This window comes from Panthera uncia, chromosome C2 (assembly GCF_023721935.1).
Source record: "Panthera uncia isolate 11264 chromosome C2, Puncia_PCG_1.0, whole genome shotgun sequence".
In the NCBI taxonomy this organism is placed as follows: Eukaryota; Metazoa; Chordata; class Mammalia; order Carnivora; family Felidae; genus Panthera; species Panthera uncia.
Genome location: NC_064810.1, coordinates 135,084,500 through 135,100,112, shown reverse-complemented (window position 1 = coordinate 135,100,112; position 15,613 = coordinate 135,084,500). Strand labels below are relative to the sequence as shown.

At 38.3% G+C, this 15,613-nt stretch overlaps 1 protein-coding gene across 5 annotated transcripts in view; it reads left to right on the top strand.

Moving 5' to 3' along the window:
* ZNF385D (zinc finger protein 385D) overlaps nucleotides 1-14,583 on the top strand; it is a 1,296,755-nt gene extending 1,282,172 nt beyond the window's left edge. For 4 of the 5 annotated variants that reach the window (XM_049629861.1, XM_049629864.1, XM_049629863.1 and 1 more), the window contains 4 exons: nucleotides 279-509; nucleotides 7,535-7,713; nucleotides 8,767-8,868; nucleotides 10,912-14,582. In XM_049629861.1, coding sequence (XP_049485818.1) covers nucleotides 279-509; nucleotides 7,535-7,713; nucleotides 8,767-8,868; nucleotides 10,912-11,145 — 746 coding nt within the window. In that variant the 3' untranslated portion in view covers nucleotides 11,146-14,582. Of the gene's footprint in view, nucleotides 1-278; nucleotides 510-7,534; nucleotides 7,714-8,766; nucleotides 8,869-10,911 lie in introns of all 5 variants that reach the window. The other variant, XM_049629860.1, reaches the window with a different exon arrangement.
* Nucleotides 14,584-15,613: the final 1,030 nt, after the last annotated feature.

Sequence of the window (15,613 nt, the reverse complement as noted above, 5' to 3'; positions counted from 1 at the left end):
GTGGGTATGTTTATTTGCCCCACAGGAAAAAAAAATTAAGTGTATTTGGGCATATTTTTAAGAATTATCTGTGCCTTTGATATCAATATACGCAATTACATGTGGCCGTCTATGCAAATATCTTCATGAGATGATTGACCCATACCACAGTCACCAAGCAGCAATTGCTGATTGCCCTTATCATTATTAGCAGAATGTAATGTTAGTGATACATTTCCAAATAGGGAAAGATAATACCACTGTTTTGTCCTCTTTTTTCTATGCTATTTGGAATGCAGACAGTACCGCAGGGACACCAGCAATATCAACGACAACTGTGGAAATTCGCAAAAGCAGTGTTATGACAACTGAGATCACCTCCAAAGTGGAAAAAAGCCCCACAACAGCCACTGGCAATAGCTCATGTCCTTCCACGGAGACCGAGGAAGAAAAGGCAAAGCGGCTTCTTTACTGTTCGCTATGCAAGGTTGCTGTCAACTCTGCCTCACAGCTGGAGGCACACAACAGTGGTGAGATGAAGCGATTTCTTTTCTGTCTCAACAGTTCTTCAATTATCTTCCTCTGAATGGGTTAGATCTTTTGCAGCAGGGGACAAAGGGTTGGCGGAAAACTGGCAATTATTACATGGAATTCATTAACTGTTACAAAATAAAAATGACATGCAAAGTGTCATTTACATGGGAGCAAGAGAGGACTTCCAGGGCTCCTGTGCCTCGATGTGTATGTGTTTGTGTTTATGAATGTGTGTGTGTGTGTGTTATTAAACATTAGGAGATAAAGTAAAATATTCTAAAGTCTAAGATTTGCATTTATTTGATTTCTAAATTGCTATACACTCCCACACATTTGCTTCTTAATGAAGTTTGCTGAAGTTTTTATCGGTGGTTACAAAATTTGGTTACATAACTCCATGTGATTTTAGGTGAAACCTCGCTGTTATGGTCTTAGTGGCAAATAATACTATTTGGGCTAAATCTGTATCACCTGGACACTTTACCGTAAAGGGTTTATTATGGGCAACCATTGAGGTATGTTCCCCACATGTGATATGTTATTTACTCTTTGTGACAACCTAAACATACTATTCTTGCTATTTGACTGAAGCTCAGGTGAGGCACATGACCAATTAAGCAACTAAACCATGACGTAAACTTAGGTCTCTCCAACTTAAACACTAAACTTGAACATATCATAACAAGGATGAAATGTTTCCCCAGTATATTTCAATTCCATCCATCTGTTCTGTATTATATCTATAGAAAGATAATGTATAGATATTATATCATACCAAAACCTATCTATCTAGATAAATACATACAGGGAGAGTATATCTCTATCTATATATCTATCAATAAAATCTAGATGATATCATATATAGATATATAGATATAGATAATCATATATATATCCTGCCTAAGATTTAAGCCAGCCCTTTGGCCCAAGATTAGATTTTCTCTCAAAGACTGTGTTCGTTGCCGGGACCCTGTCAGCAATTACAGTAAAAACAGAATCATTTGTAAATGATACCGTAGGTTAATGTTGCAGCTATATGTTCACTGTCATTGGCCACTGTGCTGCACAGTAATATCCAAGTATTGACTTCAGTGCTCTGAGGGAGTAATTGCAGGTGGAGAGCAATTCCTTCAGTCCGTGTCTTCCTCCTGCACGCAACATTAGTTGTCGTCCGGGAGTTCATGGGTTCAGGGCCTGAGAACACAGAAAAAGATCTGGCCCCAAGTCAGAATCTATATACCATGCAGACATGCCTCGAGTTTTACTCACGCAAATATATTAGTCAGGGATGCAGGGTAGTTGGGAGAGCGAAAACATCGTTGGAGGTCCAGTTATTTCTCAAGAATTCTTGATCCTTCTGCATAGTGACAGAGAAACACATTCATTTGGTGGGGGGGGGGGATCAACTCTGACAGATAAACAAAACCATACCCTTTGAGGCTGGTGATAATTTATCAAGAATTTGGGCATCCTTCTTGAATTCTTATCAGAAACATCTGATTAAGAAGCAAAGAGTAATTAGTTATTTCATGATATCACACCAGGTCAGCACTTTTCATATTCCAATTCTATGATGCTCATCTCTGCTTTGTGTTGTCAGAAATAGCCCATGAGCTTTAAATACATACTCACCCATGTCATTATATATATATATATGTATATTTCTTATATCTAGGGATTCTGATTTATTATATACCCAAGCCTAGAAGCTATAGTATTGGGGAAAAGAAAAAAAAAAAAAGCAAACACAAAATCCTCACAAGTGTTGTGCAGGCAGAGCTTAAGGTAGTAAATGTGGTTGTCACCTCTACTATGAGTCCCTTTATAGGGATGTCCCCTCCAACCCTTTGTCCTAGTCAGGAGACTATCCCCATTCCCCCTAAGCTTAGGTTTCTCTAGCCCTGCATTTCCCTTCCTACCTCAGAGATCTTTCTCTCAGGTCCAGGCCCTTCTTGGAGGCCTCACACTAGACGTGCACGAGCCAGCTGTGCCAGAACTGGAGACAGCAAAGGAAAGCAGGTGGACAAGTAGATGTGTCTAACCCCCTTTGTGCGCCATTTTTGATCTCCAGATTCAGCTCTCTTATTTGTAACAGAAGCGGTGTTGAGAGGCTCCCTGCGTCCAGGACATTCTCTAAATGTAGATGATGAATGCAGTCCTTCCCATATTCATACAACTGCCCCTTATCCACTGGTTCCAGCATCTTTCCCTTAGGACCCCATGTGGGGAAACCCATGGGGGGTGGGGAGATAGAAGGAGACGGGCTTACCCGTATGATCACTCTCCTGTCAGGAAAAGGAGTAGTTGTTGTAGGATCCATCATAGGGTTAATGTGTGTTTTAGTTTGGGTTCCGTTAGAAGCAGACTCGGAGACCAGGATTTGAGAGCAGATGGTTTTCAGGAGAGGCCAAGGGAACAGGTTAGGAAGCGAGAAAAGGTAACAGGGCAGGAAGGCAGCCAGTACAGAGCCCGTCACTAGAGCAGTTACCAACGTGGGCAACTGACGCTCGCCAGACAAAACCATGACACCCCACGGCTCACACTGTGTTTCGCTGCTTTAAACATAAAAACTTCCAGCAGTCACATAAAATGACAGAATTGAAGCAACCCAAATTCTGTCGCTTCATTTTTACAATCATGGTGGTGTCGTCATTCATCTATAAAAATACAGAGGGCCGCAGGGGTTGAAGGCATGAACCGCAGCCTTCGTGAGCTTGAATGATTGTGAACTGTTATGGACTCGCTAACAAAACAAGAGCCCGTAGCTGAGTTCCTGTGTGTGCGCGGCCCGCTGTGTAATAGAGAGGTCTACAGACCAAGTTCCATGTAGCATGATGCTTAGTATAGGGTAAGTAAGTAACACAATGGGCTAATTTAATACATGCTAAATCTCAACAGTAAACACACCAATGGTGTAGAATATAGATCAACAAAATGTTTTCTAGGAAGAAGTCCTTTATCATGGATGTTGTTTAGAGTTGCCAGTTCATGGCCCTAGTGGAAAGCAGACTGCTTTTGTAGTCCATTTAATTATTGTTTTCTAATTCTCTTTAATGGACCCCTGGATTACCTGCATCTGGAACAGACCACAGTCACTGCCTTAGTGCCCCACTGCCCCCACACTCACCCCTACCCACCCAACGCCACCAATATCACTTTAAAAGAATTCCCTGCTTTCTTTTAGAGCCACAGATGAGGAAACCACCGTTGAGATTGGGCTGTTTTTCAGGGAGCCAGGTTTGAAAGCCAATTTTGATCAAAAGCAACCAGGCTGCAGGGTGGGGAGATGTGTCTTTTGCATCTAAATTGTAATTCTAAGTAGTTTTCCCCCCTTTTTCCCTTTTAGAAACACATATGCATGAAATAAGGCCTATAGCTGTGAATGTAGAGTTCTGCATTTATGGTTTTTCTTTTAATCTCAAAAACACATTCTTAATCATAAACAGATTTTGATGCTATAGTTTCCATCAAACACTGCCTCTTGTATATTGCAATGGAATGAGCTAGAAGTGATCAGACTATTTTTACCTCAGATCTGTAAATAACATTTCTATGTGAACCTGGGCAAGTCATTTGTTCTCTTTGAACCTACCCCTTCCCTTTCTCCTTTCTTCCTTTCTTCCTTCCTTTCTTCCTTCCCTTTCCTTTCTTTTCTTTTCTTTTCTTTTCTTTTCTTTTCTTTTCTTTCTTTTCTCTTTCTTTCTTTCCTTCTTGCCTTTCTTTTCTTCCTCTTTCCTCCCTCCCTCCCTTTCTTCCTCTCTTCCTTCCTACCTCCTCCTCCCCCTCTTCCTCCCCCTCCTCCTCCTTCTTCCTCCTCCTCCTCTTCTTCTTCTTCTTCTTCTTCTTCTTCTTCTTCTTCTTCTTCTTCTCTCTCCCCTTCTCTCTCTCCCTCTCTCTCCATCTCAGAGCTAAGAGGCCATATGGCATCTTGTAAGGATGAGTTATTATGGCACGATTATTAGTATGACCACAGTTGCTTCTAGCATTATCTGGGGATCAGTTGTGTTATTTCACTTGCTTTCTCTTTTTATTTTTCACTAAAGTTGCAGTTAATTGGTTTATATTCCATAATATTGGAATGCAGGATTCGAATACGGGCATTCTGGCTTTGCATGTTTTGTTTGTTTGTTTGTTTGTTTGTATGAATTTGAGAAGAGAAGTAGTTCTCCTAAGCTTACAAGCATGATTCACAACCAGTCTAAGAATATTTAAAACAACTTAAGGGGACCTACTCTTTTCAAAAGATCCGAAAGTCCCCTTTTAGTTGTATGTTATAGACACAGATAATACAAAAAATATGTTTTGTCTTTGTCTTCAAAGAAATCTCCCCAAAACATTCCACTAGGTAATGCTTTCCTTAGGTAATTTTGATGGTTTTCTCTATATAATAAAAAATCCAAACCTTTTAAATGTTTTATAGTTAATGCTCATTACTAATTTGGGCAAATTTTTCTGGTAATCACTTGAAGTGGTAACATTTGATAATATTCACTAAGCTCATTCAAGCTTTTTTATCCCTAGACAGAGCTTATGCTACCCCTCACTAAATTTTAATATGCATAAAAGGCAGTTATCAAAGGATAGACTTCACTAAATTTTAAAGTGCTTAGCGATTTCTAAATTTTCGCCTAAATAAAACCAACACCATTAAGAAAGAGGATAGACTAAAATGTGTAGAACACATGGAAATGCCAAAGGTAATCCTTAAAACAATAAATGCATTTAATGCAGCACTTCAGTAGAGCAGATAATTTCTTTTTTCACAGCTGAGGACACTGAGGCACAAAGACATGTAAACCACACAGCTAATGGAAGCAAACTCTGACTCATACCATGCCGGAGTCTGAGCTCACAATGCTCTTTACAGATATTTGTTCACTGGTCTTTAAAATATCTAATACTTGACCTAGTCTTCACTGATTCTCTACTATGTGTCAGGCACTGAGAATAGAGTATGAGCAAAACCCAGGGTTTCCTTTAAGAAGCCCATGTCTAAGCCATGCCTCTGTGTTCAGGAAGAGAATAGGTAAAGACTTGTTTCATTAAGGCATCTCTCATTTCATATTTCAAGTGAAAGTTCATTTAAGCCAGTCAGCTGTGGTCAGTGTCCATGGCCTTGTTATCAAGGTCCAAAGATTATCTGGCACTCCTATTGAGAATCTTCTAGGGTAACGGTAAGACTCTCAATTACAAAAGAGGTTAACCAGGGTGAATCAAGAGTCCCTCCAAAAAGTCAGAGTAACATTCAGTCTCCAACTGACTACTTCTTAGACATTGATAAGCCAAACCAGCCCAGGAATCCTTCTCAGTCTGATTGAAGAAGCTGCATGGAAAAATATTTTGATATAACCACCTGTTTAGATAAAAAATGTTGGACAACTGTCCAGACACATACACACAGTGACACAAATTACATATATACATATATATATGTATACACATATACATATGTGTGTGTATATATGTGTGTGTGTGTGTGTGTGTGTGTATATATATATATGTGTGTGTGTATATATATATATATATATGCTCCCTAGAACATTGTTTTACTCTACACTGGCTTACACCAACTTCAGAGTAGAAAGTGTTTGTATCTATTTTGCAAGGGGGATAAGTGAAAGCGGACTGCAGGGAGGCCTCCCACCAGAACCACAGAGCAGTGCTGTGGCCCATATTTCAAGTCCTCCTGTCTACTTACAAGGTGTTGACCTTTTTCCCTTTCCTTAATATGTTGGGATATGAACATTTTCACAGCTATGGATAAGAATATGTCATTCAAAGTGGGGAATCTATTTTGTAGAAATATACATTTGTTTATATTGGGTTCAGTAAAGTTGTAATCATTTTGAAAGAGAAACGTGACTGTAAACCTGTTTCGTGTATTTCACTGCCTCTTATTTAAGGCAATGGTGATTGGCACTGACCTCGTGTGGCCCTCACTGTGTTTTCTTCGTTAATATTCAATGGTTCTGGGAGGCTGGCTCAGAAATCAGAAGTTAAGAATCTTATTTTTTATCCTTACAGAGCTGATACCAATCTAACAAATAAATCTAATAAATATTAAATCCAATAAATCTATTAACAGATCTAATAGATACAATTAGGAAAAGAGAAACCACTGAAAATGGATTTAGAAAACCAGAATGGCAAAAAGGACATAAATGATTAACAGAGAAAATTTCATAGCAACACCATATGACTAAGTGAGAAAAATAAAGAATATTTATCAACACTAAGGGAAAGAAAATTGCGAACAAAGTTTTGAGGGAAAACTCCCATGCATGAACTCTAGTAATTGAAAAAAAAGTATTGAGAACTGGAGTTACACTACTTATGTGTGAGAGTCCAAAGATGTTATTGGTTTACTAAAAAGAAGTATTTACTTAGAGTGTATCTGCATACCCTCTCACCCCTCATCATCCTGGTCATTTGTTTATACATTTGAAATTACATAACCAATCAGTGTGGGCTTTACTCTCTTAACAGGGCCCCCTGTCATTAAGATCTTTATACTATTACTCTTTTTTACTGAACCTAGACACATGACCAGGAAAGCTTGTTTGCATTCTGTTTAGAACATGGGTATTTAATTAGTGCCACTTCTGTAAACACACCATGCTTAAACTGATTACATTTGTTACAAATCACCTCCAACTATACCTTTAGCAACTAAATCACTCTTCCTCATCAGCTATCATTTATGTCTTATTAGCATCAAGAGGAAATGAAACAAAGTCACACCCATTTAGTTTCATCTCAGGACGCTCCCGTGCAGGTGCTGTATTAATGGTGCTGGTTTGTTATGTGGTACGCTATAAAAACATGAGTAATTAAGTGATGTTGTGTAAGGTGGTCAGACAACATTGTCTTCTAAGTTAAGCGTATTTCAATCATAACCCTTGGAGGAACTGCTCTAAAACTAGATACCATATTTTGTTATTGAATCATTTCTTAAAGGCATCTACTAGCTAAGAATTTTTTTCTATTTTTTTCTTCCTTTTGTCCTAAATATTTCTGGCAGGTACTAAGCACAAAACCATGCTAGAAGCCCGGAATGGAAGTGGGACTATCAAAGCCTTTCCTAGGGCAGGCGTGAAAGGCAAAGGACCAGTTAATAAGGGAAACACAGGTCTGCAAAACAAAACGTTTCACTGTGAAATCTGTGATGTGCACGTCAACTCGGAAACACAACTTAAACAGGTAGACAGCGCATATTCTAGAAACGAAAACAGATAGGGGACACCCTTATGGGCAGAATATGTGTGATTCCTTTATTCCCTTTCTTTCCTATTTTCCTCTCCCATCCATCCATCCATCCATCCACCCACCCATCTGTCCATCCATCCATCCATCCACTTGTCTTGTATTCATTGCCCTTATTTAGTAATGCTTATGTCAGTTGCCAGGGGGAATACTAAGATGTAATGTTTTCTAAGGCCTTTCAGAAATTGTCTGAAGTGAGTTTGTACTATTCTTATATCTGAAGAGTGGGAGAAAAAAGGGGTATGAGATCTTTTCTCTACCAGGTTTCCCCCTCAACAGTGTTGATTTTCTTTAAAGGTCAAATTGCAATGTTCCCTTTTTACTTGTTTAGACATTTACATGCTACAACTAATTTTATACTGTTCTTTTATTTTATGTACTTTATTACATGGTGTTGTACTGTATTTCTAAACCCTGCAGTGATCTGCTAAAGAGATTACTAATCCTATTGCATTCGCTTTTTCTGTGAATAGCCTTCCAAAGAGATCAGCTGTACAGTGGAAGGGCCGGCCCTCGTACTGTGTTGTGTTTTATATGCATATGTACAAAATTGGACTCATTTTATGCACCTTAGTTATTTATCTTTAGAATTTAGGGGATTGACATTTGGCTGTACAAATGTGAGGATAAATATTAGTATGGAAATAAATTCATGCCTGCCTGGGCATCTTTGTTTATTTGCACATAAAATTCCTTTAGACATTCCTTTCCTTTGTAAACTTTCAAAAAAGGAGATCTGTGCAGTGATATAGAGAAAAGCTGGGAAAAAGAAGAGCCTTCTATCCGTTAAAAATATACTAAAATGGGTAGCATAAAAATATATATCCTCAAGCCATCAGGATCCAAGGACAAAAGTGCATGCTTTTTTATTTTGGTGTTTCTGCAACTTCTGTGAAGTAACTACTACCCTTCTTCAGGTTAAAACAGTATTTATAAGGGGGGTTTGGGGATGATTTTTTTAAAGCTGTCATTTTTAATTGCTTTTAATAGCACATTAGCAGTAGAAGGCACAAAGACAGAGCTGCTGGGAAGCCCCCGAAACCTAAATACAGTCCTTACAACAAACTACAGAAGGCAGCACATCCACTGGGGGTGAGTGTCTTTGTTGCTTCTCAAATGATAGTGATCTTGAATGTCCGACAATCTGCTGAACTTGATTTTTTTTTTTTTTTTTGGTCAGTTACTGTATGAAATAAATGGAAGGTACCTAAGTAATGACAAACAGCTGATTAGAGAGTCCAGACCCTGCTCCACCAATAGAATTACTTGTTTCATGAGTTGTTTCTGTGGTTTGCCACTTTTGGCCATAGTCCAGCACCTTTATCTTTTGGAGTTGGGCTCTGGTTAATGACAGAAGCATGGGGAAGGGAATAAAGCCAATCGTTGGAGTCAGGTAAGTCATTACATGAAATCACATGAAATCTGGTCCTGCCATTAGTTCATAATTTCAGGAAAGGTCAGTGAAAAATTTCTCCAAGGGACAAAACATTGGTGTTGATGATGCCCTCAACAGTCTTGGATTTTGAATAACAAAGTCTGAAAGGCATGGCTTATTTTATTGAATTATCAAACCAAGGACAGTATCTAAGGCCTGGGGAAACACTTTCTGGGAGATGCCCCCTTCCCATTACCCCAAATATGCCATTTAGATTAGTGAACACACTAGTATTAATATCCCGGCCTGGAATTTTTGTAGGAACTTAGGGGAAATCTGTGAAACCTCCTGATAATTTCAAGCTAATATTTATGACCATGTGCTTCTTCTTTTTTTTTTTTTTCTTTGTCGAATTGACCACAGATTTCTCAGGGATACCCAGGGCTCAATGAAGAGTTAAGAACAACTGATCTATATAGTATGTGCTAAATTATGCACTTTGAGATCTGTTTTCTTCAAAATAGATCTTATTAATAATTGGTGCTATTGTGTGCTGCTGGCCTGTGAAAATATAGTTAAAGGAAAACTGCAATCATCTATTATGAAACCTCAGTAGGAGTTGACCCAGTTAATTTAGTAGCATCACCCATTTTTATGCAAATGAAGTCACTTTACTCTTTTGTACAGAAGCAATTTTAGCTGCATTGAAAAGCTGTGAATTCTATGCAGAGCTGAGGTTTCAGCACCACTAGTCATAACTTTGAGTGCTATTTCTGACCAGCATAGACACAAGTTTCAACAATCAAGTGAATGGTTGTTAAGTAAACAGGGAAGTCAAATTGTATTAACGTCACCCTGCAAAACCTCAGTGGTAGCTCTGTGTTACTGTTTCCATAAATGGGAACATTCTTTCTGTGAGAGCAGCCATCTTGCTAATGCTACTAGCCAAAGAATGAACTGGTTTTGGAGAGTAGAGTTGAGAGCATGTGGTTACCATGTGCCCAGAGAGGAAGCCGGAATGTCAGATTTAGGGGGAAGTAAGTGGTCTTTTCTTCTTCCTTGAAAGTGGAATTTTGTTATTTTTATTTCTCTTTATTAATACCTCACACCTTGCTGTGCAACTCAGTTTGTTCACTAGGATATGCTCCTAGTAGCTGACAGCATTAATAAATCTCCCTTTAAAAATATCTTCCCATGACAGTTAATGTGTGTGTGTAAAGAGTAAAAAACTCCCTATTTTTTTCTCAACATGAATACTTTCCTACTTTATTGAGAAAAATAAAGTAAGGTTGCTGAGTACTTTTCTGGGGGATTTTTCAACATCCTAGATTGGCCATCTTCAGTGATCTTCCAACTCTATCAAAGAAAAGATGTTTACACTTCCCATTATTTTTATTGATCATTCACAAGTGTGATTTCATCTTTGTACTTCTTTACTGCTTTATTTATTTATTTATTTATTTAGAGAGGCAGAGAGAGCAAGCAGGGGAGGAGCAAAGAGAGAGAGAGAGAGGGAGAGAGAGAATCCCAAACAGGCTTCACGCCCTCAGTGCAGAGCCTGATGCAGGGCCTGGACCAACCTGAGACGATCATGACCTGAACTGAAACCAAGAGTCGGATGTTTAAAGGAACGAGCCACCCAGGCGCCCCAACTGCTACATTTTAAAAGCTGCCCATCATTTTGGATTCTGAGTGTAGATGCCCAAACTCTTGTCCTTCTGCCCTCTTTTTTTTTTTTTTTTTTCTTCTCTCCCTTGCAGGTAAAATTAGTATTTTCAAAAGAACCTTCAAAGCCATTGGCTCCGCGAATTCTACCAAACCCACTGGCAGCTGCAGCGGCCGCTGCTGCCGTGGCAGTGAACGCCCCCTTCAGTCTCCGAACTGCCCCAGCGGCAACACTGTTCCAGACCTCGGCGCTCCCTCCAGCACTCCTGCGGCCAGCTCCTGGACCTATTCGGACCGCCCACACTCCTGTGCTGTTTGCTCCTTACTGAATTCCAAATGGGAGTACTTGTACTGCAATAATTTTTCAAAAGACAAAACAAACAAAACAAAAGAGAACTATGCAGTGTTTATTTATAGTTTAAAGTATATCCGAAGAGCCAGGACTTTTGATAGTGAATTGAAAAGATTATTTAAAAAAATTTAAAAAAAAAAAAGGAGGGAGGTTTGGGGGGGAGGGGAGGGGTGGTATTTTCTCCAAATTAAAGCATTCCTCTTGAACATTGATTGTTTTAGAAGTGATCTCCAGCATTGACTTGTAGTGGTATCTAGAACTTCTGAAGCCTTTGTGACTGTGCTTTTGGGCACCTATTTCCCTCTGCATTGTCTTTCCTGCTTTATGAAACAACTATACATTGTAAGGGCATTAACTGGTTCCAGTGTATATATATAATAATTTACTCTGTAGATTAAGATAATATGAAAAGAAGAAAAACAAAACAAAACAAAAAAACATAAAAAAAAAAAACACACACACACACACAAAAGCAACACTGTGAATAGTAGTACCCGTGCTGGTCCTCTTGCTATGACAGCAATTACTGGGTATTTATCCCAACAAAAGTAGATACAGTAGATGTCTCGTAAAACAATAGTGCTGTGTCTCAATCTATGCCACTAGGTTTTAAAGAGTCGCAAAAGGTAGAATGAACAACTATTTCATGCCAGTAAACAGTCAAACGATAAACAAACACCAGAGGGTTTGTGGAGGTGTTCCCGGTCCACATTCTCCCCCTTCTGTCCAGCTTGTAAGACTTTAAGTTGAGGACAAGAGAGCAGGGCTAAGCATCGAGATAGGGGAGACATTAATAAAGGTAGTTTCTTACAAAGTACTCATTTTCCCACCCTGAGGCAGTATTGCTGGAAATCGGGAAGGCTTTGTAAGGAAACTATATCTGAAAACAGGTAAACCCGTGCATCATGGGTGTTTCGAAAGAAATCAGTACAAGTGTTTTGTTTCATGGATAAGGAACGGTCACGACCTAAGATGATAATGCAAAGTAAAGGTTTTTCATGTTAGTGTATATCCAAAACAAGAAACAAAAACAAAAAAACACAGAGAATATTGCATCTCTGCAATATATCCCCTTTATATCATACCAGTAAGGCTGTGTCTTAGGCAAAGGTTTCTGCTTTGAATATGATGATAGATGTTAGCTATTGTTGTGGGCTTTTTCTTGTTTTTTAGATTTCCTACTGACATGATATAAACAATTAATATATATTTAAGTGTTAGTAAAACAAGAAAAATGACTCTGAGTTGATTGCAGACCAAGGATATAGTATTGGAAAAAAATCTGGTAGGACGCACTTGACCATCATTTCTCTAGTGGAGTTGTGAAATCTGGCAGCCTTCTGTGTTCACCGTAAGGCTGAAAGGAGTTGATGTTTTACCTTTAAAACAAGATTTATCAGGGGTATATATAAATATATGTATATTGTATATATGTTAGAAAGATTAAGAGAATAACTTATAAAAAGAAAATCTATATAAAATAATTATATAACCATCCCATGTTACATGTTATCATTAAGTTGGTAACGAATGGCATAAAAATAGCTGTGCCTTTAATTTGTGATAAAGGCTATTTGCTTTTTCCCGTAGAAAGCTAACATATACCTATCACTATGATGGGGTTTGATGCAGCCAGTCTGTTGCATTAATAACAAGGATACTCAAACTTAGAACAATGATAAAACATGTACAAATCAACCCTACATGATTTAGGTTTAGAGAAAAAAAATATTTTTGAAAAGGTTTTGTAAAGACTATTTAAAATATAGGGAAGGGCTGGATATGGCCTTCCTAAAACTGCTCTTATCTAAACTGTAGTAACTTTTTGAGAGGTATAAAGATTCAAGATGAAACCATTTGAGAGATAGGTATTTAGCATTTGTCATTTTATATTTAAGAAACACCCATAGCGTGCTTGGTGCTCAACATTGAACGTGGTCTTTGGAGTTCTTCTCCACCATCTATCTAGCTATAGACATTTGTCATATAAACGTATCTTTAAAGCAGTTGGCTTTATATATCTTTTGTTAAACAAAAAAAAAAAAATAAGGGTAGAAGGAAGAAAGGAAGGTAGGAAGGAAGGAAGGGAAAAAAGGGAGGAGGGCAGACAGACAAGACAAAAAAGTATTTCATTAGTCCTTGGTAAAAAGAATTTCAAACCATACACGTCTGGTTAAACATGTTGGTTAGTATTAAAATTTGTTTTTTGAGAGTATCTGGTGATTTTACATTTACCAATACCTCTGCAATCTGGTGTTAGCAAGTGTTTCCTTTTTTCACTCACAGACCCTACTAGTTCAGTCAGATGGAAAGTTGCTCATGAGTTTGTTGTTTGGGGCTCTGTCTATATCTCGTGTGACCAGCTTCTGACCGATTTGAACTTAAGTTGCCTTTTTCTGCTTTGTCAAATATTTTTATCTTTTGCTATAAGTTAGCCTGAATCCTTATCCAACAACCTTTACCCCTGAGAAAACCTCTTTCTATTGGAGAACCTGATGTTAACTGATGCAATCTCACTACTCTGCTTTTGCTATTCTTTCCCCATTTTCACCAAAGTGAACAAGCCAGTCCACTAGAAGTCAGGGCCTGTGGGATGCAAAGAGTCCTGGATCACAAGATGTTACTAACTTTAATGATTTGCTGGGAGCAAACAAATCAGCCATATTTTCTCCATCAGCCATATGAGAAAACTCAGAAATACCTAACTCCCTTCTGCCTCACTTCGCTATGGAACCATTTTTGTTTAAATGGTCTCTTAAATTGGAGTTGTAATCATCAGTTGTCTTTTACTCACTACCTAATAAAGGATGAAGCCTAACTATAGAACTTACAGTGGATTTTCTGTGAATTGTTTCCCCCCACTCCACATATTTATCAACACCAGATCAACATCTATTACAGTTCAGACTGCTATAAAGCTATATCCTTTCCCGTAGGGAACCTTTTTCATGAATAAAGATCAATAATTCAGATTGGTCAGCATTGGTTCTCTGAAAATCCCCAGGGGTGGTCTGACTTTATGGTTATATATCCCTTCCCATGCATCACACCCGTGGCGAGGAAGTGATAGAGGAAGCATCTCCGATTTCATTTGAAACAGATATAAATGCATTGCAAGAACCAAATGCCTCTGGACAAAGCATTGCCACACCTCATCCAGATCATCCAGACAAATGGGAAACAGTCGTTGGGGAGGTACTGTATTTCTCTTTTGAGAAAACAGGTGATTACACATAACAAATTGTTCCTGTCACCGGTCTTAATCTTTGAAGGGTTCTATTCACGTGAGCAAACATGGTTGGCTTTTGGCATCACTGCCTCATCTGTAAAGACTGCAGTCTTTAGGTACCATTAGGCCTCCCTTCATCCACTGCGATAATTCACTGCTGTTATCATCAGAGATCTAATTTGGGTTCTTGAAAGGTGCTACATATTTTGCTGCCAAAGAACTATTTAACCAGGAGAGCGTTCATGCTCATTTGGAAATTAAAAGAGCAGGAAATCATAAAACAAAAAACTGAAAGACAACAAAGTTTCCTAAAATAGGATTATTCAAAGTTTATCCAAAGTTACAGTTTTATGTACTCATATAAGTTTGTAAGGCACAGAACAAATACATAGGACACATGGCATTAAATTTCACTTATAATTAAATTGTAACTTAATATCTTTGCCCCCACACCCATTTAATTTTCGACTTTCTTGAAGAAATCAGATCACAGAGCTAAATGATTCAAGTGGTGTAGAGACCTCTTCCTTCAAATATGAATTAATATAGAGCACTACCTTCCTGTGCATTCTCATGGATAGCATTATGTTAATAGCTCTTTGTATACAGGAAAGCATCATAAACTAGTAGGGAAAACAATGAGCTGAAAGAAGTCAGTCTATTGTAGACTTTGTCTCTGATCAGCAGGATAATAATTAGATAGTTGACTAATGCTTTGCCCTTAATTTCTTCATCAGTAATATGGCTGAGCTGGTTTTCTATTTCGGCATTAAAAAACCACTTCTCTCATCCTTTCGAAAATAAAATTGCTTTCTTGTAGTAACCCATTCAGCTACTCACATATTTGCATGTGTCCAGAAATGTGTTCTGTATTCCTCTCCATCCTGAATATACGACACTATACGGCATTCATCTAATCAATCAGAATGTAGATTTCAACAATTATCAGAGGAGTTGCTAATTCACACTGGACATATAACAAAGTCATAAAGGATGTACTGCATCTACTCAATCTAGAGCATGATAAAATTTGAACAAGACAAACCCCAATAAAAGCAATAGAAAGTTGGCAGTGCACGTGTGGAAGGGAGCAACAGATATTTAAATGCCTCATCCTTATGCCTTTTGTTGTGCTTTCTCTCTTCAGCAGTAATGGTCTCCATCACTAATTCTTTCCTGTGTTTGCATGTGTCTTAGCTAATGGACACCTTAGTAA